General features: G+C 35.3%; 2 protein-coding genes across 2 annotated transcripts; one reads left to right on the top strand and one right to left on the bottom strand.

Annotated features, from left to right (window-relative positions):
* Positions 1-3,572: 3,572 nt before the first annotated feature.
* LOC141621012 (uncharacterized) lies at positions 3,573-5,353 on the bottom strand. Its single transcript, XM_074437739.1, has 4 exons — positions 5,343-5,353; positions 4,531-4,843; positions 3,815-4,004; positions 3,573-3,704 (listed from the first exon to the last, which is right to left on the bottom strand). Exons 1-4 carry the CDS (start codon positions 5,351-5,353, stop codon positions 3,643-3,645), a joined length of 576 nt encoding a protein of 191 aa, XP_074293840.1. The 3' UTR covers positions 3,573-3,642.
* A 7,180-nt stretch (positions 5,354-12,533) lies between these two features.
* On the top strand, positions 12,534-14,402 carry LOC141619271 (glucan endo-1,3-beta-glucosidase-like). Its single transcript, XM_074436299.1, has 2 exons — positions 12,534-12,672; positions 13,178-14,402. Exons 1-2 carry the CDS (start codon positions 12,588-12,590, stop codon positions 14,116-14,118), a joined length of 1,026 nt encoding a protein of 341 aa, XP_074292400.1. The 5' UTR covers positions 12,534-12,587; the 3' UTR covers positions 14,119-14,402.
* The last annotated feature ends 9,913 nt before the right edge of the window (positions 14,403-24,315 follow it).

Genomic DNA, 24,315 nt, shown 5'->3' with positions numbered 1-24,315 from the left:
AACGGATATTATTATATATTAGTTATTATACATTTTATATAAGTCGGGTTATTTGGTGAGTCGATAATTACGTTAAGCTATCGTAAGTTAATTGAGACGGGTTTATAAGGAATACGAAATGTGAGCTAACCCATTTAAGTTGGCCCAATAACATGTTCAGCCCATTACCCTAACCCTAATTATAACCTAAACTCTACCCAAACCCTTCCCTCAACCCGCCTCCCTCACGCCTCCCTCCTTTCAGCAGCTCCAACTTCAACCCTCACACTTAGAGAGAGAGAGAGAGAGAGTGGTCGTGTGTGTTGGCGGCACAGCAGGGATGAGCTAGGGGCTATTGTTGACGACCGTGGGTGGCCCTGGTGGCTTTTGTGGTGGCGAAAAGGTAAGCATTCAACCCCCCTCCTCTTTTTTTCGCATTGATGTCGGGTTTTGGGTGTTGTTTCGTGTCTTAGGGAGGGGATGCTGGTGGTTGTTGACGGGGTATATGAGTAGTCTGGTGTGTGGCGAGTAACGTGGTGGTTTTTGGGGTGGTTGTAAGTGGTTAGGGTGGCAGAGGTAGGCAATATCGATTAAGGGGGCAAAACGGGTTTGGTTACGGGTTTTCAGGTGGGTTTAGAATGCTAGGTTTTGGGTGGCGCCACCGTGGACTCGGGGGAGGTCGAACCGGCGGCGCCACGATACCTGGGTACGCTGTTCGACGGCGAGCAAGGTCGTGGTGGTTTGGCAGGGGTAAGGTGAGGGCTACGGTGGTTGTGAGTCGAGGACAGGGGACGTTTGGTGAGGCTTGGCGGTGAACCAGGCCAAATGGCAGCCCTGGTTCGACTCGCCGGTGGCAGTCGACCAGGCTGGTGGTGGTTGTTGGTGGTGGGGTCGAAGTGGGGAGCTGGCCTGGTGGTTGTCGGGGTGGTTCAGGCGGCGCGTGAGGGGTGTGGGCGAGAGTGAAGGCGTGGGTTGTAAGAGTCGGGTTATTCGAATTGTTTTGAAACGGGTTTTCATAGTTTAATCGTTATAATTCGTTAATTGGTCGTATTCTTAATTAATTAATTTAATTCCCGAGTTTTTTTAATTAATTAAAGACGGGTTTTGAGTCGGGTTGTTGAGTTGTTCAAAGGTTTGATTCGGGTTTTCTTAATCGTATAATTCGTTTAATCTTTTAATTATCATATTGGTTATTCAATTTAATTCCGAGTCAGTTAAATAATTCAAGTCGGGTTTCGAGTCGAGATGGTTAAATGGAAAACTGCTATATCGGGGAAGTTTCCATTTAAGGAAACTTTCCATTTAGGGAGTTCTATTTTTAATAACTTTCTATTTTGGGAACGGGAATAGTTAAGTGATTGTTTATCATTTAATTATCTTTCAGAGGGCGAATTGTTGTGGAATATTACTGGACACCCGACTAATTGACTGCAGTACTGAGGTAGGGAAATACACTTGACTTATTATCGTTGTTGTTGAATTGTGTTGACTTGATTCATGGTTGTTGATTTACGTTATGATTCATATACGGGAAGGTGATTGACTGAATTGATCGTATTGAGTATGATGTCACAACATTTGGTAACCGGCATGATTTTTATGATTTAACAGTTCAATGATATATATATATATATATATATATATTGTGTTGCATTAATTTCTTTTGAGCATTCATATGCATTGGAGATGGAGGATGTTGTGGTGATGTGGTGTGGTGATGATGATGTTGTGATAAGGCCCAGGCGGGTTCTGCAGGACTTGCCCTGGTGTCCTCAGCTGCGAGCTGGCAGATCGACTACGGTCGATATATATATAGTCTACCGGGGATCGGTATGGCTGGGCGTTCCGGGTTATGAGTTATGAGAAGTGAGATATGAGATATGAGTTGAGATGGAGATGGAGGTGACGGAGGATCATGCATATCATATTTTGTTGTTTAATTGTTTTCCCTACTTAACCTCGTGGTTGACCCTGTGTATTCGTGAACACCTGTGATGACCCAAATATTGGCGAGCAGACTTGACAGGTTTAAGAGATAGAACGGGAGCTTGGTGGGTGTGAGATACTGGATCAGAAGACTTAGTAGCTAGATCATCATTTAGAAGACTTTCACTTTTATTTATGTTAGTTCTTTGTAATTTGATGTAGAAGAGGTTTTGTAATAATTAAGTTAAAGTAATTATATAATTTTGCCTTGGAGTTTAATTTGTTATTCACTACCTCGGGAAATCGAGATGGTAACAGTCCGGTTTATTAGGGAATGTCTTGCTAAAGGCTCCTTCATAAACCGGGGTGTTACAAAGTGGTATCAGAGCGAACGATCCTCAGGCCTAAACCAATGAACTCAATGAACGTAGGAAGTGTCTAAATAAAATGAACCCCTGGGAATAAACTGTAGGAGTTTAATTACCTAGCTCTCCCTAGGTAATTGCAAACTCCTCCATCTTATCTCTCTAAATTTACCTATTTACCCTTAATAAAAATTTGAGGCTAGTAATATTATTGAGGGATATATTGGTATTTAGAAATTAAAATCGGGTGAATTACATAGTTTAACCAAACAAACCATTGGAGTTTAATTCATGGGAAAAACAAACTCCTCCAAGGCAACCAAACATGTTTTTGCCATTTCATGTGAATTGGATATGGGAATTGAAATCCAGTGAATTGTAAACTAACACAGGAGTTCAATTCCTGTATGAACCAAACGAGCACTTAATTATGTTAATCGTTTCTCAATTGCGACTCCGATTTCACTAACATCTCCCAATTACCTTGACCGGGTAAAAGGGGGTGTTACAAATTCGTAAGTCTAACTCACTTGTCGCATAAACTTTTGGTTTGTGTAATATACTCGTAAGTTATTCGGGTGAACTACGTAAAATCTATAGTCAGTTTAAAATACGGAACAGTTAGAAAAATGTTTCCTTAATACTAACTGAATGATTATTATTATTATTGTATGCAGAAGCGGCCTTGTGGAAAATTTATGGTAGGATCTCAAGTGTTTCGGAAACAAATTTGTGTTAGCCACAAGCGATGAGACGGTCAGATCAACCAATCTATACTACACATTAAGGACATTAAGGTTGTACTTGGCTAGCTCCTTGACGTCCTTGTACTTGTCCATGACGCTTATCATGCACACAGTCTGAACACAGCAAAGACATCAGAAAGTGGGGTTCGTGACTGCATGTACCACTTTGTGTGATGAAGGGACACAGCAAATAATGAAGTACACTTTTTTGGGGTACGCAGAATGGCAAGTACAAAAACGTACTTCGTCGGATCAATCAAATGGCACATGATCATGATTAGTCCGCTTTACAGCCAAACGTGAACACTATTAAAACACAAATGGTCATATATGCCATTATGCCTGTTTAAAGTTTCAGACGAAAAGCAATTGTCTGAAACAAGAATTTGCGTTTAGAAAAATTAGTCAAAGATTAACTGTATTGAATTTTCTAGTCTGTTTCAAATCGTCAGATGATTCTACTCACTTTCGCTCTAGTCAATCGATGTATTCTTAGGTTGATCATGCAAAATTTCAAATCAATGGTACACTCTACTTTTGTCTAATCTACCCTACATAGTAGTACTTGATTCGCCCTATCACTGTCCATAACTAAATACAATCTAGATATTCATCATTCATAACACTTAGATTGGAGCACAATGGCCACTACAGTAGAAATGTGGAGGGTGTAGTACTGTTGCATCACCTGCAAAAGGGGAACGCAACCAAGTGCACCACCAAATCAAGTTAGCGTGTAGAATACTCACAACAAAAACAACAACAAATACTGATATAAGCTTACTTTGAAGAACATACCGAATTCATGAGAATCAAGAATACAGCACTCCAAAACTCCATGATCAAAGTGCACATCAGCAAAAAAGAGTATTTCAGGTGCTTCTGATTCCGGTCTTGGTGAAGAGACTTTGAGGCGACCATAGAAGTTCAGATGATAGGATAAACCGCATTCATTTAATGCCACGTCCCTCACGTATTCGTAATCACACTAGCGCCATATTATTCATTCAAAAAAATATTAAATTCATTAGAAATCAGTAACAATTATGGCGAACAAACACCCCGAGTCATTGAAATAAAGGAGAAATAATAATAAGAGTAATTTGATAATTTATACCTTAAATAATTCACTTTTTCAAATTTTATACCTAAGATAACTTTCTTTAAAATCTTATACCTAAAATAACATTTTCTTCCAAACTTGATACCAAATCTGAAAAAAAGTTTTGAATTGACAATCTTACCCTTACTTATTAAACATTGTCATCCTTTGACTCACCTATTAAGACACATATCTACCATTATCATCACTAAAACCATCAAATTAGTAAGGGCAAAATCGTTAATTTAGGGATTTTTTTAAGATTTGGTATCAAGTTTGGAAGAAAATGTTATTTTAGATATAAGATTTTTAAAAAAATTATATTAGGTATAAGATTTGAAAAATTGAGTTATTTAAGGTATATATTATCAAATTACCCTAATAATAATAATAATAGCGCTCGGAAACAAACCTTATTAATCTTGTTAAAATATTCCAAGGCAGGCTGACCATATTTCTGGATCAGTTCGGCCGAACTCGGAAACTTCATAGGATCAGCTTTATTGAATTTCATCACGTACCATTGAGTATAAAAGTAAGGATGTAAGAAGTCTGCCTTAACCTCAGTTCCTAATGTCATGAACCATTCACCATAATATCCCGGCCACAAGATATCATTTTCATTAGCTTCTAATGACATGAACCACTCAACATAAACTTTCGGGAGTATGTCTTCAGCGTCTATTTTCTTTAATTCTTTAAGCCTGATTTTCTCAAATTCTTGACTGAATGTTGGGAAATACTCAAATACAAGCAAAATTTAGAAACTTCAGATACATGTTATCTTTTAATCAAATAAAAAGAAAACAACAATGTTGCAGGCGGACAATCGAATTAGACAATTAAATTATTAATACAGAAGGATATACATAACAGTATGTAAACGATATCGAAATATGAGCACAACGTTGTTATAGTTAATATTTAGTTTTTGTGAAAGGTTTGCAATTGTGATCGCCCATGAATTGAACTCCCTCTGTCTCGGTCATTTGCTGTCCTTTTTCATATTTGGGTGTCTATTTTAAGAATGAACTTGATGAGCAATTTGACCATTCACACTTAATTTGTTCCACTTGTCATTTAGTAATTAGCCTCTTACTCTTTCCTTGGTTTTTGTGCCAAAACCAAAGGATAACAATTAACCGAGATGGAGTGAGTAATATTTTAGCTTATTACTCCTGGGCAAAAAAAAAAAAAAAAAAAAAGAAAAAGAAAAAAACTTACATGCATGTCATTATTGTATTTTTATGTTATTGATAGAGAAATAAATATTTTTATTTTGGTGTTGGTCTCACCTGAAACGTCTCAAGCCAAATTTTCGCTCAAATCTCAAATCCCTTTAATAGGAGATGAATTGAGATGTGGTAAAAATTTGAATCGTGTAGAGTATAGACAAACATTAGCACTACCGCCATCACCGCAACAACAATAATACTCCAATAATTAAATAAAAAAGAACTCACGTAGTAAAAACGAGAGCTCGACGAGGTCGCTTGTGGGGAGGAGAACCAGAAGAGCTGCAAAAAAAAAAAGAAAAATAATAAGAAAAGGAAAGTGAATTTCAAATGGATATGAAGGAGATAGAGAAGTAGGAGGATTAAGAAGTATACTCGGTGCTGGAAATCGAATGTCTGCTTGAATTATCTTCCTCCTCCGAAAGCATATTCTTGTATTTTTCCCTGATTTATTAAAATTTAAATTAAATTACGACATCTATACAAATAAATAAATAATAATTATGAAAGATGAAGCAGAAGAATACACAACGAAACGAGAGCAGGAGATTAGATATTCGTCACCGATCTCCATCGACGACATCTTCTCCAATTGTTAGGGTTTAGTTACCGAGAGAAAGAGAGAAAAAGAGAGTGTATTGTAAATTAGTTATGTATGCGGCAAATTTCGGTTTTGTTTAAATTTGGGATTTGGCAAAAGCCTTTATATATAGACCAGTAAGTCTGATGTACTATCTCCAATTCTATAGTTTTTTAGCATTATAATAAAGTTTTTGAGTTTTATTTTAAAGTTTCTGAGTTTCACTATAAAGTTTTTGATTTTATTCACTTAAAAACTAAGCTCTAAAAAATTACAATAAAACTCAAAAATATTAAATATAAGTTTAGTTAACTTTTAGTTTTGACGGAAAAAATATTAAAATCTAACTTATAAACTTTAATATGCTAAAAAAAATACACATATGCTTAAAAACAAATAAAGTTTGAGGTAATAAGCTCAAAAAAAATACATATATGCTCAAAAAACAAAAAGTTAGAGGTAGTTAGGGATGGCAACAGAATCCAGATCCTGCCCAGATCCTGGGATCCAGATCCTATGGACCGGATATGGATCGCAATACTTGAGATCCAGTGGATAAGGATATGGATATGGATCGTATGGTCGAGATCCAGATCCTACCCTTAGATCCATTTTTATTTCATTTTCTTAAACAATAAGTTAAGTTAAACAAATAGTAAAACTATATGTTTTGTCTTTTAATGTTTTTTCATAAATCAAACCATGATTTTTCTCTGATTAACATTTTTCAGTTAAAAAAAGATACCTTTTTAGTGTTATTGTAATTTCATAAGACTTTATTTTTATGTTTTAGAATTTTAGCTTTATTATTTCTATCTAATAGATAAAAATAGTATCTTACATCGTAGTAAAATCCAAAAATTAATATTTTCATATTTTAAGAGAGATTTTTCTTTTATTATCAAAAGGATATGGATATATCCTGATCCAGTCCAGATCCTGCGGATCCGGATATGGATACGGAAATTTTAAATCCTGTAAATATGGACCGGATCTGGATCTTATAGGATCCTATCCAGATCCTATCCATTGCCATCCCTAGAGGTAGTACATCCGATGTATGTTCCTTTTTCTCATATATCAGTGACGCTAAAAAAAACTCCCCGAGTCGGAATGATCCTCTCTTTTTCTTTTTATGTGTTTTGCGGTTTTGATTTGTATATATGTTGGATTTGAAACGATGTAAATAGGTATAGTGACTGGGCAATAAACTGTTGTTTTCAGCCCGTTTTGACGGAAATTCCGTCTGTAAAGTCAACGAAATATTGATTTTCCTAACGATATTCCGTCAGATATAAAAGGCTTGTGACGGAAAATCAGTCAGTAAAGTCAATATTTCGTTGACTTTGCTGACGGAATTTCTGCTAGAATGATCAATTTTCAAATTTTATGGAACCACCTAAGATGCCATGTAAAGTGAATATTTCGTTTTTACTAATGGAATTTTCCGTCAAGACCATCAATTTTCAACTTTTTTTATGGAAGCACCTAAGATGCACGTGTCAGATTTCTGACGGAAATTCCATCATTAAAGAGAGGTCCTGGCGGGAAATTTGTTAGTAAAGTGCTTATAATGTAAGGTGGTTTAACTGTCAGTATTTCGTCAGTATTCCTAATTACTGACGGATTTCTGTCAGGATCGCGATTTAAGTGATGAATTGTAATGACACGTTTTCCTGACGGAAAAAGGCTGTTACTAGTTTTCCGCGTTTTCTTAGTAGTGATAGGGTGGAATGAAATTAGAATCCATTCCAACCAAACACCCCCTGAGTGGTATGAGGTTGGAACCCATTCTTTATACTTTGTGTTTGTTTCAAATTTAAGTGGTATGAATTTAAAACTCGGTTAATGTTGAAATATCTAAAACAAAATATTTTCAATAATAATTTTTGATGTTATAAAATCACGAAAATCATCTTTTACACAAATAAGTATATAAAAAACCGATTTGCATTATGCCATAATTTTTATTTCCTTGATCATAACGCATGCATCTTCAAAGACACAAAATTTTAGAAAAAGTTGGTTTTTTTTATTGAGATGAATTCTCTTGGTTTTTGATTAGCTCTTTCATGAGACATCTATGGACTGTCTCCGGTCTTTGGTGCTTTGTTACAGTAATCGATCTGCAACGCGTATGTCTCTTGGAAGAATGAGGGCAGCATTAGGATGAATAAAGTAGAATAAAGTATTGTAAGTTGTGAAATTTATAGGTGAGAGAAAATAATAAAGAATGAATGATGAATAAAGAATAGATAAAGTAATAAGAGTTGTTGATTTTTTAGGAGAGAGAAATTAATAAAAAATGAATGAAACTTATCAAAAAAGGAAAGAGGGAAAATAATTAAACTTGTGTGAAAAAGAAAAGAGGTAAGATAATAGGAAATTGGAGGGAGTAGTATTCGTGTAAAAAAACCAATGACCATGTTTTTGTGAAACATGTACTATAACTGTTAGGTTGTAGAAGGCATCATTCTTAGATTGAAATCTCTTGGTCTAACATATGGATGGCGATGCTGAGAAATTTTTTGTTGTCAGCATCGCCATCCATATGTTAGACAACGAGATTTCAATCTAAGAATTTCTCAGCACCGCCATCATTCTGTTAGGTTCACTTGATTTTTTGGGGAATTATGTTTAGCGGGTTCTTTGTTGTCTCGTTGAGCTCCGTCTGTACTTGGTAATATTTTAGGTCTGCCATGCTGCTGGCATGTAGGTAGTAACAATCTACGCTGATTGTGCAAAGCAAAATTAATTAACATTTTGTAGACTTGAACGCGTGCTTATTTGTTATCAATAGTTTTCATTTAAAATTGTTTTTTATATTTTCCCTTTTCGACTATGATCACCTATTGGCTGCCGTTGAGGATGATTCTGTTACTTGGAAATATAATGAACCCAAACAAATCATGTAAACTGCTTTATCTCCCTCGTGAAAGCTATGACTTTGCCATTTCACATTTAAATTTATCGTTTTAGTTACCCTTTTAGGGGGTGTTTGGTTCAAGCATTGTAGGTATAAGGTATGGGTTTGGAATGAGCTAAACCCATACCTTTTGTTTGGTTCACTGTTTTTGTAATTTGATACCCATACCTCAAACCCATGAGGTATGGGTTTCTCATACCCAAGGGAGGAGGTGGGTATGAGAATGATACCTTGGGTATCATATCAAAGATGAGTATTGGAAAAAAATTAGCATTAAAAAAAAATTATTTTTTCCTCACAAAACTAAATATATACATAATTATTTTTTTCCCGAATTCTTTCTTTTCCGTGAAAAATACAAACGATGATTTTTCTTGAACATTTTTAATAATATTTAAGAATAGAAATAATAAGATATTAAAAAAAATTAAAATATGTAAAAAAAAAAACTATATTTAAGTTTTTAACTAATTAATATATGAAAATTTAAAGGTGAAAAATACATAAGTAAATGGTACAATCAATAATATAGACATACAAAAAAAAAGTTCATTCCTCATTCCGGGGTTGAACCAAACACAAGGTATCAGGAATGGAGTTCCAAACCCATACCACCCTGGTTTGATTCCTGATTCCATACCGATACCTTCATGTGAACCAAACGCCCCCTTAATAATATTATATAGATAGGTAGATAGATAAAAACCCTTAGTAGGGGCCGACTTAAGAAGATAAATCCGATTATCCGAACATAAACATTACAAGTATAATACGCAACATTTCTTTATAATAATGACAGTACTACCTAACTATGTTGATTATCGCGATAAGTATTAGTGTGTCAAAATCAATAGTCAAATAAATACGAGTCCTTACGATTGAGCTTTCTTATCATTAAGCTGGTTTGCATCGAAATCGTTTTATTAACAATTTGTGATCGTTAAATTTCGATTTTATGAATTTGAACTCTTTCAATTGAAGATACGATGAACAAGGCCTAACATTGACAATACATATTTCAAGCAAATCCAAATTAGGGGCACAATAATCTTAACGTTATTGAACGAAAATTCAACAGTGAGAATCGACCACAAGACTAGTACACTAACACCAACTTGATCAAAATGACAATATTGTAAACCTCCGTACAGTAGGAACTAGAAGAATCATTTACTAGTCGTAGGACGTAGGCCCTGTTCTTTTGGACTTAAAGTCACTTAATTTAAGTTCACTTCAGATCCATTCGATTCGATTCGGATCGATCCTATAAGTTCGATTCGATTCGAGATCCTATAAGTTTAGTTCGGATTCTATAAGTTTCTGGTTGATTCGAGATCCTATAAGTTCAGATCCTATAAATTTAGTTTAGAAAAGTTATATACAAAGTATTATTTTTAAAACCGACGCAAAAACATTTGACATTATTAATTATTCGATACATATATACATTATTATTTTTAAACCAAAATTATAACTCTTCTCATTATTTTTTATCGTTATATAACCGTAGTATAATGTATGAACAAACCAATGTATATAAAGCGGAAAAATATTATTATTCCACCTTGTGTTTTAAACTATATTTTCTTATCAGTGTTCTCTCTTGGTTGTCCACTAATTTTTTGTAAAAATTTTGTTTAATCTCGATAAAATTTTGCGTTTATTTTTATAATAATAATAATAATAATAATAATAATAATAATAATAATAATAATAATAAGATGAATGTGTCATTGTGGTAATAATAAATGCACCTCAAGCAAGAGATCCTGGGTTCAAGCCTCATGAACAACATTTTTCTCGGTATCTCAGGATGCGGGAGCTCGGGTGGCCGCTTACATTTTTACTAGACTTAGTTTTGCTGTTGCTAAGGGTGTGGGAGCGCAACTTGTTTCTCGGCTCCCCACCAATTTCATGTAAACTTTTGTTTTTCATCTAATGAAAGCTGCGCGCATCCTTTTATAATAAAAAAAAAAAAAAAAAATAATAATAATAATAATAATAATAATAATAATAATAATAATAAAAATTGCGGTTTTATAAAAAAATAATAGTAATAAATAATAATAAAAATAACAACAAGAACAAGAACAATAATAATAATAATAATAATATTTAAGTTAAATTAATTTAAGTTAATTTAAATTCAGATCGTGTAAGTTCAGTTCAGATCTTATAAGTTAAGTTCAGATCTTATAAGTTCGATTCGATTCGATTCGAATCCTATAAGTTTAGTTCGATTCGATCCTATAAGTTCGATTCGAGATCCAATAAGTTCGATTCGATTCGATCCTATAAGTTCGATTCGATTCGATCGATCCGTTTCACCAAAAGAAAGGTCGTACTAGTTTTATACCCGTGTAAAAAATACACGGGTCGTAATAGCAGGCGCTATCATTAGATACACGAATAAATAATTGAGTGTGATTAAGTGTTCAATACCGTGATAATATAAATAGTTCATATTTGGAGATTCGAATATTTGATAAATATTAGATTTGAATATCAGATAATATACAACCTTATTTTATTAGACTTATATTAAAGATATTTGACATGTTAGACCGTTGAATGTATGTAAATAGCAAAATTTTATTTAAATTATGGCATTTTAACTTATGTTTTAACATAAGTAATTAAAATAGGATTAAAAGATAGGAATAAGAATTGGGTTGAGAAGAGAGGGTAATTAAGTATAATAGAGAACATGGGGGTCCCACATACAGAAACTTATCAGCCAATCAGAAGCCAAGAAAAAACTTAGCTTTTATACTATGTAGATGTTTTAAATACTACTAAATTGAAAGCCGTTCAACTCGACTTTATATTGATAATCAAATGTAAAGAATCATATAAAATCTTATTTGCATAGTTGCATGGTCATCAATTAAATGAGAGAAAAAAGGGTTGTACATCAGATGTACTACCTCGCACTTAATGAGTTTTTGTGTATTTTTTTTCCTGAGTTATGTAGAATTTATAAATTACATTTTAGTTTTATGACGTCAAAAATCAAATTTTTTTGAGCTTATATGTAATTTTTTTGAGTTATAATATAACTTTTTGAAATTAATATATAAGTAAATGAATTCAAAAACATTATAATAAAACTCAAATTTTTTAAATTAAAACTCAAAAACTTTATTTTAGTGTACTGTATAATTCACTTACTAAATAAATGAACCCAATGCATGTAATGTCCAACGACCTTAATCAAAGTCGACCACTCTAAAAAACAAGCAAGTCTCATTTCATGCGGATAAAATATTGATCATTTTACGATAAAATACGAACATTTCCAAATAAAAATTACTACCAGTTTATTATTAGAAAATGAGATATTTAGTTATAACTTTTTATTATTATATAGTTACTTTTTATTATAACATGGTGACATTATTTTTCTCATCTTAAGTTAATACGATCTGAAATGAGAATTTGCGCTCAAAAACAGACTAGCTAGTTTACTAAGTTTACTAATGGGAATGCTATTTATTGCAAATTGAAACTTACGCAAGAAAAGGGTCCATATATTGTACATTTTATGTGGAAAAAATAATGCACGACAAGTCTTAATAAGAGTAATTGACCCGTTAATTGTAAGTCTCCTCTCTTCTATAGGGTTGCTCAACACTTCAATTAAACCTCTATATAAAGGAGAACTTGAAGGACTTAAAATTATTACCACTAATATATTTCATAAATATTTTGTACGTCTGAATTTTGATATGGTTAGCCATTGTAGTGTTCCAATGCCGGTTTTCGTCACCATGGTGGTCATGGCATTGTCATTGTTCTGCCTACACTCGGCAGGTATAATACTTCCTCTGTTTCGGTTATTTGTTGTCCTTTTCCATTTTTGGGTGTCTCAGTCATTTGTGGTCCTTTCTATTTTAAGAATGAATTTGATGAGTAATTTGATCATTCACACTCAATTTATTCCATTTGTCACTTAGTAATTAACCCCCTCTCATTTCCTTGGTCTTTGTACCAAAACCAAAGGACAACAAATGACCGGGACGGAGGGAGTACTTTTCTCGACCTATGTTGAAGCCATATATTACAAAATACAGAGTTATTTCTTATGTGCTTGTAGGTTATACTTATTTATACTCGAAATATTATTTCTTATAAGTCTTTTACTCGTAATTTTCATTCGTCACATAACATTTTTATTTGTGTCATGAACTTTTTATAGGTGAACTACGTAAAATCTATAAAGAGTTCAAAACACGGAATAGTTTGAGAAATATGTTAAACAAAGATGAAATAATTTTTACGTACTTAATTGAATGATTATTATTATTATTGCATGCAGAAGCACAAATTGGAGTATGTTATGGAAGGAACGGCAACAACTTACCTTCAGAGCAACAGGTAGTGAACCTCTACAAATCGAAAGGTATCGGATTTATGCGATTGTACGATCCAGATCAATCGGCTCTTCAAGCATTACAAGGTTCAGGCATACAACTTCTCTTAGACGTCCCTAATGACCAACTCCAAAATATAGCTAATAATCCATCCCAAGCAAATCAATGGGTCCAAAACAACGTCGCGCCTTTCGCGTCTTCCATCCGCTATATCGCGGTAGGGAACGAAGTCCAAGACCCCAATAAACCATTCGTCCTACCCGCCATGCAAAATATCCAAAATGCAATTAACGCGGCCAATTTAGGAGGAAAAATTAAGGTCTCTACCGCGATAAATTCAGCATTTGTTGCAAACACGGTCCCACCCTCTAATAGCGTATTTGGTGACACGTCGTTCATGAGTCCTATAGTAAATTTTCAAAAGAGTAACGGGTCACCCTTGTTAGTTAACATATACCCTTATTTTTCGTACACTGGTGACGAAAAAGATATTCAATTAAACTACGCATTATTTACTGCCCCTGGGACCGTGGTAACTGATAATGGCAACGGGTTACAATACCAAAACTTGTTCGATGCACTAGTGGACTCAGTCTACGCGGCCTTAGCTAAGGCCGGTGGATCAAATATCCCGATTGTGGTGTCAGAGAGCGGGTGGCCTTCAGATAGTGGTGATAGCGCGACAGTGAGCAATGCCGGGACTTATTATAGGAATTTAATTAACCATGTTAAAAATGGGACGCCTCGGAAACCAGGACGACTTGAGACATACTTGTTTGCTATGTTTGATGAAAATCAGAAGCCTGGTGCAGCGACTGAGCAGCATTTCGGACTTTTCACTCCTAATCAGCAACCCAAGTACGGCCAACTCAACTTCGGCTCGTAGACTATAGCCAAATATAGAGACGGATAATTACTGTTTCATTTATTTCATTTTCATACGTTTTTTCAAAATCTGTGAGGGAGATTTTGGAATAACTTTATAATAATGGAAGGAATAAATAGAATACAGATGTCATACATAATACATTAATACACAAAATGTACTCACTTAAAAATAAACCGGACTTGTTTAAGTTTCGTGTATAAAAAATCCTACGAATATCTATATTATTGGATATTCTTCTTTCTTGAGTTCTTTAATGAAAATTTAAATTTTTATTTGGTACCTTCATACGGAGTATAAAATTGTTGTATGCAATCTGATTTGAAAGCAGCCTATATATCAAGAGGGTTAAATAGCATTTTATTATCCTATAGAGATTTTCGCATTTCAGAGCTAACACTGCAAATTGTTGGGTATAAAATCGATCTTGGGACTATAACTATGAGCTGAAACTTTTAGTTGAAATGACTACTTGACATGGTATCAGAGTTAGTGTGATCAAAATACATATTCATTAATATTTATCCATAAATTATTGATGATTAATAATCATGTTAGATTATGAGAAGAGAGATAACTGAATGACGTGTCTAGTATTAATAAACTGGTTACAATATATAGGAGACTTATGTTAGAGAATACTCCAAGAATATTACTAATAATATCCTACCTATAATATAATATCCTAATAATAATATCTCATAATATATTCTCTAATAAATCATTAAGCTGGTTTGCATCGAAATTGTTTTATTAACAATTTGTGATCATTCAATATCGATTTCATGAGTATGAACTCTCTCAGTCGAAGATATATGATGAAGAAGGCCTAACATTGACAATTACATGTTTCAAGCAAATCCAAATTAGGGGTACAATTATTCTTAACGTTATTGAATGAAAATTCAACACTGAGAAATGACCACAAGACTAGTAGTCACTAGTCTAGTACACTAGTGATTACCTAAGAGTAAACCACACTAAAAGGACTCAAACTATTCTTTTATATTGCTTTAAGGACCTTAACTATTATTGTGTATCTTTAATAGAGGTGGCAATCGGGTCAGTCGGGTCGGGTTTGGGTCGGGTCACGTCGGGTCGGGTCATATCGGGTTCGGGTTATATCGGGTCAGCATACCCTTTCGGGTCGAGTCGGGTCGGGTTCGGGTCGTTATCGGGTCGGGTCATTTCGGGTCAAATGATGTATCGGGTCGGGTCGGGTTTGGGTCGGGTCATTATCGGGTCCGGTAACTTAATCGCATTACTATAATTTTTTACCATTAAATTTAGTTTTTAACCTATTATTTGGTTTAATTAATCCATTATCAAGTCAAACATATCAATCTAAACACAAAATCACTTTCATTTTGATCAAAATTAAACTTAATAATTGTCGGGTCATCAATTTAATCGGGTCAGTATCGGGTCGGGTCAATATCGGGTCGGGTCTGGGTCGGGTTCGGGTCACTGATAATCGGGTCGTGTCGGGTTATGGGTCGTCATCGGGTCGGGTCGGGTCGGTTTCGGGTCACAATATTTTCGGGTTCGGGTCGGGTCGGGTTTGCTCGGGTTCGGGTCGGGTCAATCGGGTCGGGTCAGACTTGCCAGCTCTAATCTTTAAGGACCTCATCACGTGCTTTGGACCAAACTGTCCTTATCTTTATTTATACATCATAGATATTTTCTTAAACATGAGAAAGACGTAAAAAAAAAAAAAAAATTCAAGTCAGAGTTCTAATATCTTTCGCGAGTTACTATACATCATCGTACCAAATAATGTTATCTTCATCTATAAGTTTTTCTAAATTTTTTTTGGAAATGTTGAAAAATCTTTTGCAAGTTGTTGCATGTATACTTTCATTAATTTTTTTCTTTAAAATTTCAGATTTTTATAAAAATCTTATTTTAATTTGTTTTCGTCAAAATCAAGCTCATTATTAATATTTATTGGCGGGCATTGTAACTAAAATTTAGTATTCGTTGGTTACGTTAACCATTATGAAACATAGTATCGATCAATATTGAGATGTTCTGATTATAATTAATAAAATATTTATCTTTTATATTGCCTTTCATTTATTATTTCTTCGCAATTTCTTTCAGAGGGTCTCCAAGATGGGACTATGTCCTTAAAATTCGACTTGTACATATAACTTGTCTTTATTGAAAAACTACTTAGAATTGTATTTTCATGATAAATGTAATTATTTAGTTTTATTAATTTATTAATAATTTTAGTTTTGTTTATTCATGATTAAAGTTGTTAACTACAACACTAAAAAAAATTGGGAAGAAAAAATGAGAGGGAATAATAAACACGAGGGTGTTTTGGTCAAATATATGTAGTGAGGTCCTTAAAGCTACCTATCAATAGTTTAGGTCCTTAAAGCCATATTTGATGATAGTTTGGGTCCTTGTTGTGGACTTTACTCGATTACCTAACTAACACACAACTTGGGAAAAATGACAACATTGTAGACTTCCGTACTCTAGGAATTAGAAGAATCATCGTCATAAGTTGAAGACGAGATAAAATGTAATCATTTTTAAATAAAAAGTTAATAGAATAGTTTTCTAAGCTATGACAGTTTGTTATTAAAATGGTCACATATATTTTGTCGTTAAAATGACGACATTTAGCCCGTCTTTAGTTTATAACAAAAAGTGTCATTCTATAATGAGAATTGGTGATTAATTTGTGTAAATTTGTTGGGAAATTAGTGCCAATCTCCCACGCGCAACGGAAGCAACCAAGTTGACAAGTAAACCGTAAAAGTAAATAAATGTAAGCAATAATAAGATGAGACGGTATTTAGGGTAAAGCCCAGGGCAAAACCTTCCAAACCGGAAGTAAAACCCACTAGCCAAATCGACTAGAATCCACTATAATAATATAGTACCAGTACAACGTAACCGTCCCGAATTAATACCAATTCGAAACCCACAATAATATAAGATAACAACATCTAGCTCTCCAGTAATATTAGTCAATGCCACTAATATCACCCCTAAAGTAACCTCCTAAATTATTGTATAAAAACACTCGTTATACTGCCTCTCACCCCTCAAACCCGACTTGCTATTTTCTACCAAGCTAAGTCACCTTGTTTGATATTTGTTGTGAGATACATTTTTCCAAAGGAATTGCATCCTTTATATAGCTTGTGAAATGACGTTATAATTTAACATCATAATTCACCTCACACGTTATTCCCAAATGAATTGAAAACAATTCATAAGTTTGTGCACATTCTTACGCAAATGAATTCATATTCATTTAACTCTAACATGTTACATGTGCATTGTAACATTTAGCATTAAACTTAATTTTGTAATTTGTGTTGGATTAATTTACCCAACAAAATTGAAAGACATTCAGCTCAATTTAATACATATGATCAAACGTAAAAAATCAGATAATCATCACTACTACAAATACAGGCAACCACAACGGCCCTTTAACAACGCTTATTCACGAAAATCATCAAAACACGTTGTAGAATTGATTCCGCGAATTTTACCAAACTTAATTAATTACAACGGTTCTGTGTTGTTAACCGTTGTTATTGGTTTTAACAACGGGTCATACTTAAACAACCGTTGTTAATGAAAAAACTAATAACAACGGTTAAATTTTAACCGTTGTTAATGGTTTGGCGCCAAATTAGTGAAAAGTAATCACAACGGTTATATTAGAACCCGTTTTTAATACTTTTTAACAACGGTTGTAGACTCAATAACCGTTGTTATTAATATTATGAAAATCTTAAGAACGACATATTGCTTTATTCTGCTATACGCTACAAAACACAAACACAAGCTAATACTGCTACTATATCATCCTCCATTCCTCCCCGATCGTCTCTCTCCTTCTTCATCTCCGTCATTGTTGTCACGTCTTCTCTCCCTCATCGTGTTTATCAATCCGGTATATATATGTTTCTTAGCAACGCTTATAGATATAGGATTTTTTGGGTTATTATCTAATTTGTTGATAATTTAGCTTAATTGCTTTCCTGAATTTCGTTTATTTGTTTGCCTATTATTGTATTTTCTGAATTAGTTGCCTATTATTACGAATGTAGAATAATGACTCGAACTTGGGTGATTGATGCAAATATGAGTGACCGCACCTACAAGGATGGGTTAGCTGAATTTTATGAATTCGTTTCGAACAATTTGAAAGGTTCTTCTAGTATTGCATGTCCTTGTGAAAGATGTGGTTATTTTAGCTATATGGCTTTTCCGGGCGTTAAAATACACCTAGAAAAGTGGAGATTTAGTCGATCCTATACACTTTGGATTTTTCATGGGGAATCATTAGAGGAAGAGAATAACTCTGAAGAAGATGATGTTGAGGTACACGAAAGGCTAACTGGTGATCCTGAGTTTGCCGAGTTTTTTGAGTTGGAAGAGTTGGAAGTAGAGAAGTTGAATGTTGGGTCTATAGATAATGAAGAGAATGATGATGAGTCCATTGCTTTTGAAGATGTAGGTGATGACACTAGTAATTGGGATGACCTTAACAACATGTATGAGAAGTTGTGTGAGTCCTAAGCACCTCTCGTATCCTGGTTGTAAGTTCACAAAAATGTCGGTTGTGGTGAAGTTGTATAATATCAAGGGGGCAAATGGGGTGAGTGACACGTGTTTCACTAGTTTTTTAGCCTTGATAAAGGAGTTGCTTTCTGATGGTAATGTTCTACCCGTTAAGACATATGAGGCGAAAAAACTAATAAGAGGAGTGGGTATGAAATATGAGAAAATACATGCATGTCCAAATGATTGCATATTGTATCGGAAATTATATCAAAACTTAACCAATTGCCCTAAATGTTTGGAGTGGCGTTATAAGGATAAGGAAGGGATCCCGGCTAAGGTGTTGTGGTATTTTCCATTGATACCAAGAGTCATAAGGATTTATGCGAATCCCGATGATGCAAAAATGTTAACTTGGCATGAAACAGGGAAGAATAAATGATGGAAAGCTAAGACACCCTAGATGGTAAGCAATGGAAATCGTTCGACGATAAGTATCCCGAGTTCGGCAATGAACCTAGAAACTTACGTCTAGCGCTGTCCATGATGGAATGAACCCACACGGAAACATGAGTAGCCAACATAGTACTTGGCCGTAGTGTTGGCTATTTATAACTTACCTCCATATGTGTGCATGAAAAGAAAGTATTTGATGTTGTCGTTGTTAATTTCCGGCCCTAAACAACCTGGAAATGATATAGATGTATATTTGGAACCTCTTCAAGATGATTTGCGATTGTTGTGGGATAGTGGGATAGAAGTATTTGATGCATATAAGAACGAAACTTTCAATTTGAGAGCGATGTTATTGTGTACAATAACTGACTATCCGGCTTATGGCGACCTTTCTGGGCACACAGTTCATGGGAAAGAGGCTTGTCCATTGTGTGGGGAGGATATCGAGTCTGAATACTTGAAGTCTTCTCATAAGTATGTGTATATGGGAAATAGGAGGTTCTTGTCTCATGACCATTGTTATCGCAAGATGCAGAAAGCATTCAATGGAAGACAAGAACTTCGTCAACCTCCTAGAATTTTGAGTGGGCATGAAGTTTATCAGAAAGTAAAGCATATTAAGATAGATTATGGGAAGAAGAGCGGCTCTAAATTGTCTACTCGTGGGTATAAGAAAAGATCCATATTTTTTGATAAACTTCCATATTGGCCGACTGGAGGTCGAGCATTGCCTCGATTTCATGCACATTGAGAAAAATGTCTGTGATAATATTATCAATACCCTTCTGAATGTTCCTGGTAAAACAAAGGATAACGCCGCAGTTAGGGAAGATATGAAAATGATGGGTATTAGGCTAGAGTTGGCACCACAGAAGAGAGGTAATCGTACATTTTTACCGCCAGCAGCTTTTACCCTTTCACGGAATGAGAGAAAAGAGTTCTGTGCATGCTTGAATGGAATTAAAGTGCCACATGGTTATTCGTCGAACATCAAAAGCCTAGTGTCGATGCAAGACCTAAAACTCACCGGGTTAAAGTCACATGATTGTCACACTTTGATGCAACAATTACTACCTGTGGCTATTCGTTCCATTTTACCTGAAAAGGTAAGATATGCTATAACTAGATTCTTTCTCTTCTTCCAGTCCATATGCGAGAAAGTCATCGATCCCGATGACGCGGATTCATTGCAGGACCTCGTTGTAACCTCTCTTTGTCAGTTGGAAATGTATTTTCCACCCTCTTTCTTCACTATCATGATTCATCTGACCATTCACTTGGTTAGGGAGATTTTGTACCTTGGGCCCGTGTACTTGAGATACCAGTATCCTTTCGAAAGATTGATGAAAGTCTACAAAGACTATACATCTAATCGGTATCGTCCGGAAGGTTGTATTGCTGAACGCGCTATTTTAGACGAAGCTCTTTCATATTGTTACGCTCATCTCTCCCCTGAGGAGTTGATTGGCGTTCCTAAGAATCGTCATAGTGACTGGATGACCGGAAAAGGTATTAGGGGCCGGGTTGAAAAAATTGTGACACGTGAAATGTTGCATTTAGCACACATGTATGTGCTAAACAACGAAGATGAGGTGCAACCTTATATTCAACAACACAAAGATGAGCTCAAATACGATCACCAAAACAAGACCGAGAAGTGGATTGCGAACGAGCATACGAAGACGTTTCCGTGTGGTTTAGGAATATTGTCTTACGATTATCTTGATCAAACTGGTGATGACATCTCTCCTAGGTTACTACATCTTGCTTTAGGTCCACAAGCCAGGGTCACCTTTTACAACAGTTTTGTCATTAATGGATATACTTTTTACACCCGCGAGCAAGATGAGGTGAGCACAATGCAAAATAGTGGTGTGAGTTCTGAATTTGAGGCAATGCACTTTGCTACTTCAAAAGATAAAAAGCCTATTTGGGGAAAATGCCTTTATTATGGTGTTATTCAAGAAATATTGGTACTAGATTACATTGATTTCACAATGCCTTTGTTTCGATGTAACTGGGTTGATAACAACATCCATTGTGTCCGAAAGGATAAGATGGGATTTACGTTGGTCAATCTGGGTAAGGTTGGCAATAATAAGGATGATCCTTTCATAATGGCATCCCAAGCTAAACAAGTGTTCTATGTCACCGATCCTATGGATAAGAAGTGGTCTGTTGTACTGTCTATAAGGAAAAGAAGGAGTAGTCCATCCGATAATGGTGATGATGATCAAGATGTCGTTTTTGAGGGAATGGATCAGTCTACCACTGTATCTTATTTCGACGATGTTGACACTGATCATGAGGACATTGAAAGCATCTATATGCGTGATGACCATGGTGAAGGTATTTGGGTTAACGAAGAAACTATGACATGCAAGAAACGTCCCCGATCCTGAGATAGTTCATCAGGACACAGTATGCATGCATGCTGGTGTTGTCTTATTTTCTTGATCTTATTATTAGATGTGGATGCTGGTGTTGAAACGGTTCTTCTTTGAGCACCCGTTGTCAATAGTTTGTCCGAATAAAAAAACTAATATAGAAACCCATACAGCATGCCATACACAAACACACACAACATTATTAGTTCAACCGTTGGTATCCTGTGTTAATTCTTCTCTCTTCCTCGCTTTTTACATTCTCGTCGCCGGCCGTCGCCCAGTTTCCGAAACCCTTATTCCGTTGCCTTCCCTTATCATCCTGCTCGTTCTCTTTATCATCATCATCAACAGGTATGTTCACTTTAATTTTGTGTTTCGTCATTAGGGTTTTAAGACGATCAACTTGTTTCTTTTTCATGCATCTGTTTGTTTTTCGTCTTCTTTGTTATCTTTATCATCCCGCATCATCTACTTTACTCCTCTTATTAGGGTTTAGGATTTTAGAAGCTCAATCTGTTGTTTTAAATTTTCATTCCAATTAGGGTTTAGGGTTTTAGATAATACTCTGCATGTACGTTGTTAAGTTGTTCATTTCCAGCTATATCATTCATATTTGGGTTTTAGGATTATCATGGGTGAAAAACGTAAAATAAGTCAAAAGAATAATGAGCCTGGTGATAATAAGCCTGGTGAGAGGGGTGCTACGAAGTGCAAGAAAGTCCTTGCAGCTATAGCCGCTAAACAGTAGTTCCCAAATAACATGGAGTGAGATGGGTTTCCCTCTTTGGTCCAAATGCGGGTCTTTTCTTGATTGGATTGGTGCTTGCACAAGACAGTTTGTGCCTATCCATTTAGATGATGTTAGAACTTTGAATCCAAAATTGGCGGAGTTATACTTGGCTCGTGTAAAGGAAGGCTTTATTATACCCGATAAAAGCCATGATGAGTATTTAATGCATAAGGCAGCGGATGTCCACAGGCAGTGGAGGTGTGGCGTTGCTAGGGATTGGTTGTATGTGGACAAGGCAACGGGGGAGATGCGTAAGAGCCCACCGGAAAACAAGTGTCCCACCATCAAGTAGGAAGAATGGGATCTTTTCAAAAAGATGAGAACTACTGAGAAGTTTCAGGTTAAATATCCTCGCCTTTTAACGATTTACATATCATTTTTTTAATTAATGAGTCCTTTATATAATCTTTTTATTATCTCATCTACTTGCGCTTTTATATAATTATTTGAAGGCCGTTAGTAGAAGAAATCGTGCTAACATTTCATGCAAGAAGGGGAAATTCTATGGTTCTCGAGGCGGTTACAGAAAGATAGAAGATGACCTCGTAAGTAGCATGCATTATTCCCCTGTGAAACTTTATTTTTTTAATCACACTTGGACTTGCATTGATACACATTTACGTGTATAAATGTTACCATGTTAATGTGTAGGTGGCAAAGGGAGTGAAAGAGGTGGATCGGCATGTAACTTATAAAGCAGGGCACACGCCTAAAGGATCCCGGTCGCGCGTGACAAATATGATGAGGAAGTTTTGGCCAACATAGTAATCATTATTTTATTAAGACGAGTTCATTACTAACTTTATTATTTTAGTCACAAATATAATTTGAAGTTTATTTAATATATTATAGGACAACGTAGTGAAAGAGGTAGAAGAAGGGAAATTCACTCCAAGTGGTCGTAATGACGTTCTTGCTAGAGCGATCGGCCGACCCGAACATCCGGGTCGTTTGAGGGGCGTCCCGTTACGGGTTGGAGTAACGAAATATTATGGGAAAACTGCCCGAGATAAAGAAGAAAAGGAAGACTAAGTCTCGAGAACGCGACATGGTAACATTTATTCTATTATTTTCATTTAAGTTCAATTCACATGTTATTGTTGGGATAAAAATTGCGACACATTACATTCTTGGCAAGCGACTTGATTAATGGCATCCGTACTACTAAAGCCGAATCTTTGGAGGTAAGCTTTCCGAAGAAGAAGTGAAGATGATGGAGGATGTCATTTCTAAAGGGGGTAATAATAAGGTACAACAGATTGGTCAAGAGGCCGCTACTACCTTGGCAATACATGAGAAGGAAGTATCGGTCAACGAGATTCGAAAGATCGGTACCTAATAATGCTTCAAGTTGTAACAATCAAGCCAATCAGTACCTAATACTTCCTTATTTTTCTTTTCTTTTTTTTGGGTAAGATCTGGGGGTGTGTTCCCTGCCAACTCTAATGCTATAACTTCTGACATCGTGCCATTGGTTAATTTTATTAGGTAAATAATGGGTCCGAAAAGGAGATGCAACTTGAGAAGACGGTGATGGAAAACAAAGATACATCCCCTTCAAGTCGGTTCCTGTTTTCATAAGGTATGCATGAAGTGTTTAATTAGTTAAATTTATATGAATGTTGAAGTTTGTGCAAAAATCGGCCTGAGACAGAAAGCGTTTTTGCAAAATCTTTTGAATTTTGAAGCGTTTTTGCAAAGATATAATAATGTATGTGTATATTCTTCAGGCCGTAAACAAGAGGCCGTTATTCTTGCTTGACCCTAATAGAATCAAAAAGCCACATGTGCGTGTTTATGGTGGGTCTCGTAGAAAACAAATCTGCAGCGGCGAAATCGTAGTTGTTCATGGCGAAAAACTTTTGCCGAATCATAGAATAGTAGAGATAACTACGTCTTTCCGGACCATGAAAACTTTCAACCGCTGTCCCGATTCGTGACGACATTACCATTCCGGGAGATGCGCTTGGAAGTTTCATCCAATGGCCTGAAACTCACATCTACTTGGCGAAGATATCTCCACCG

Source organism: Silene latifolia, chromosome X (genome assembly GCF_048544455.1).
Source record: "Silene latifolia isolate original U9 population chromosome X, ASM4854445v1, whole genome shotgun sequence".
Taxonomy (NCBI): domain Eukaryota; kingdom Viridiplantae; phylum Streptophyta; class Magnoliopsida; order Caryophyllales; family Caryophyllaceae; genus Silene; species Silene latifolia.
This window is presented reverse-complemented; position numbering and strand designations above follow the sequence as displayed.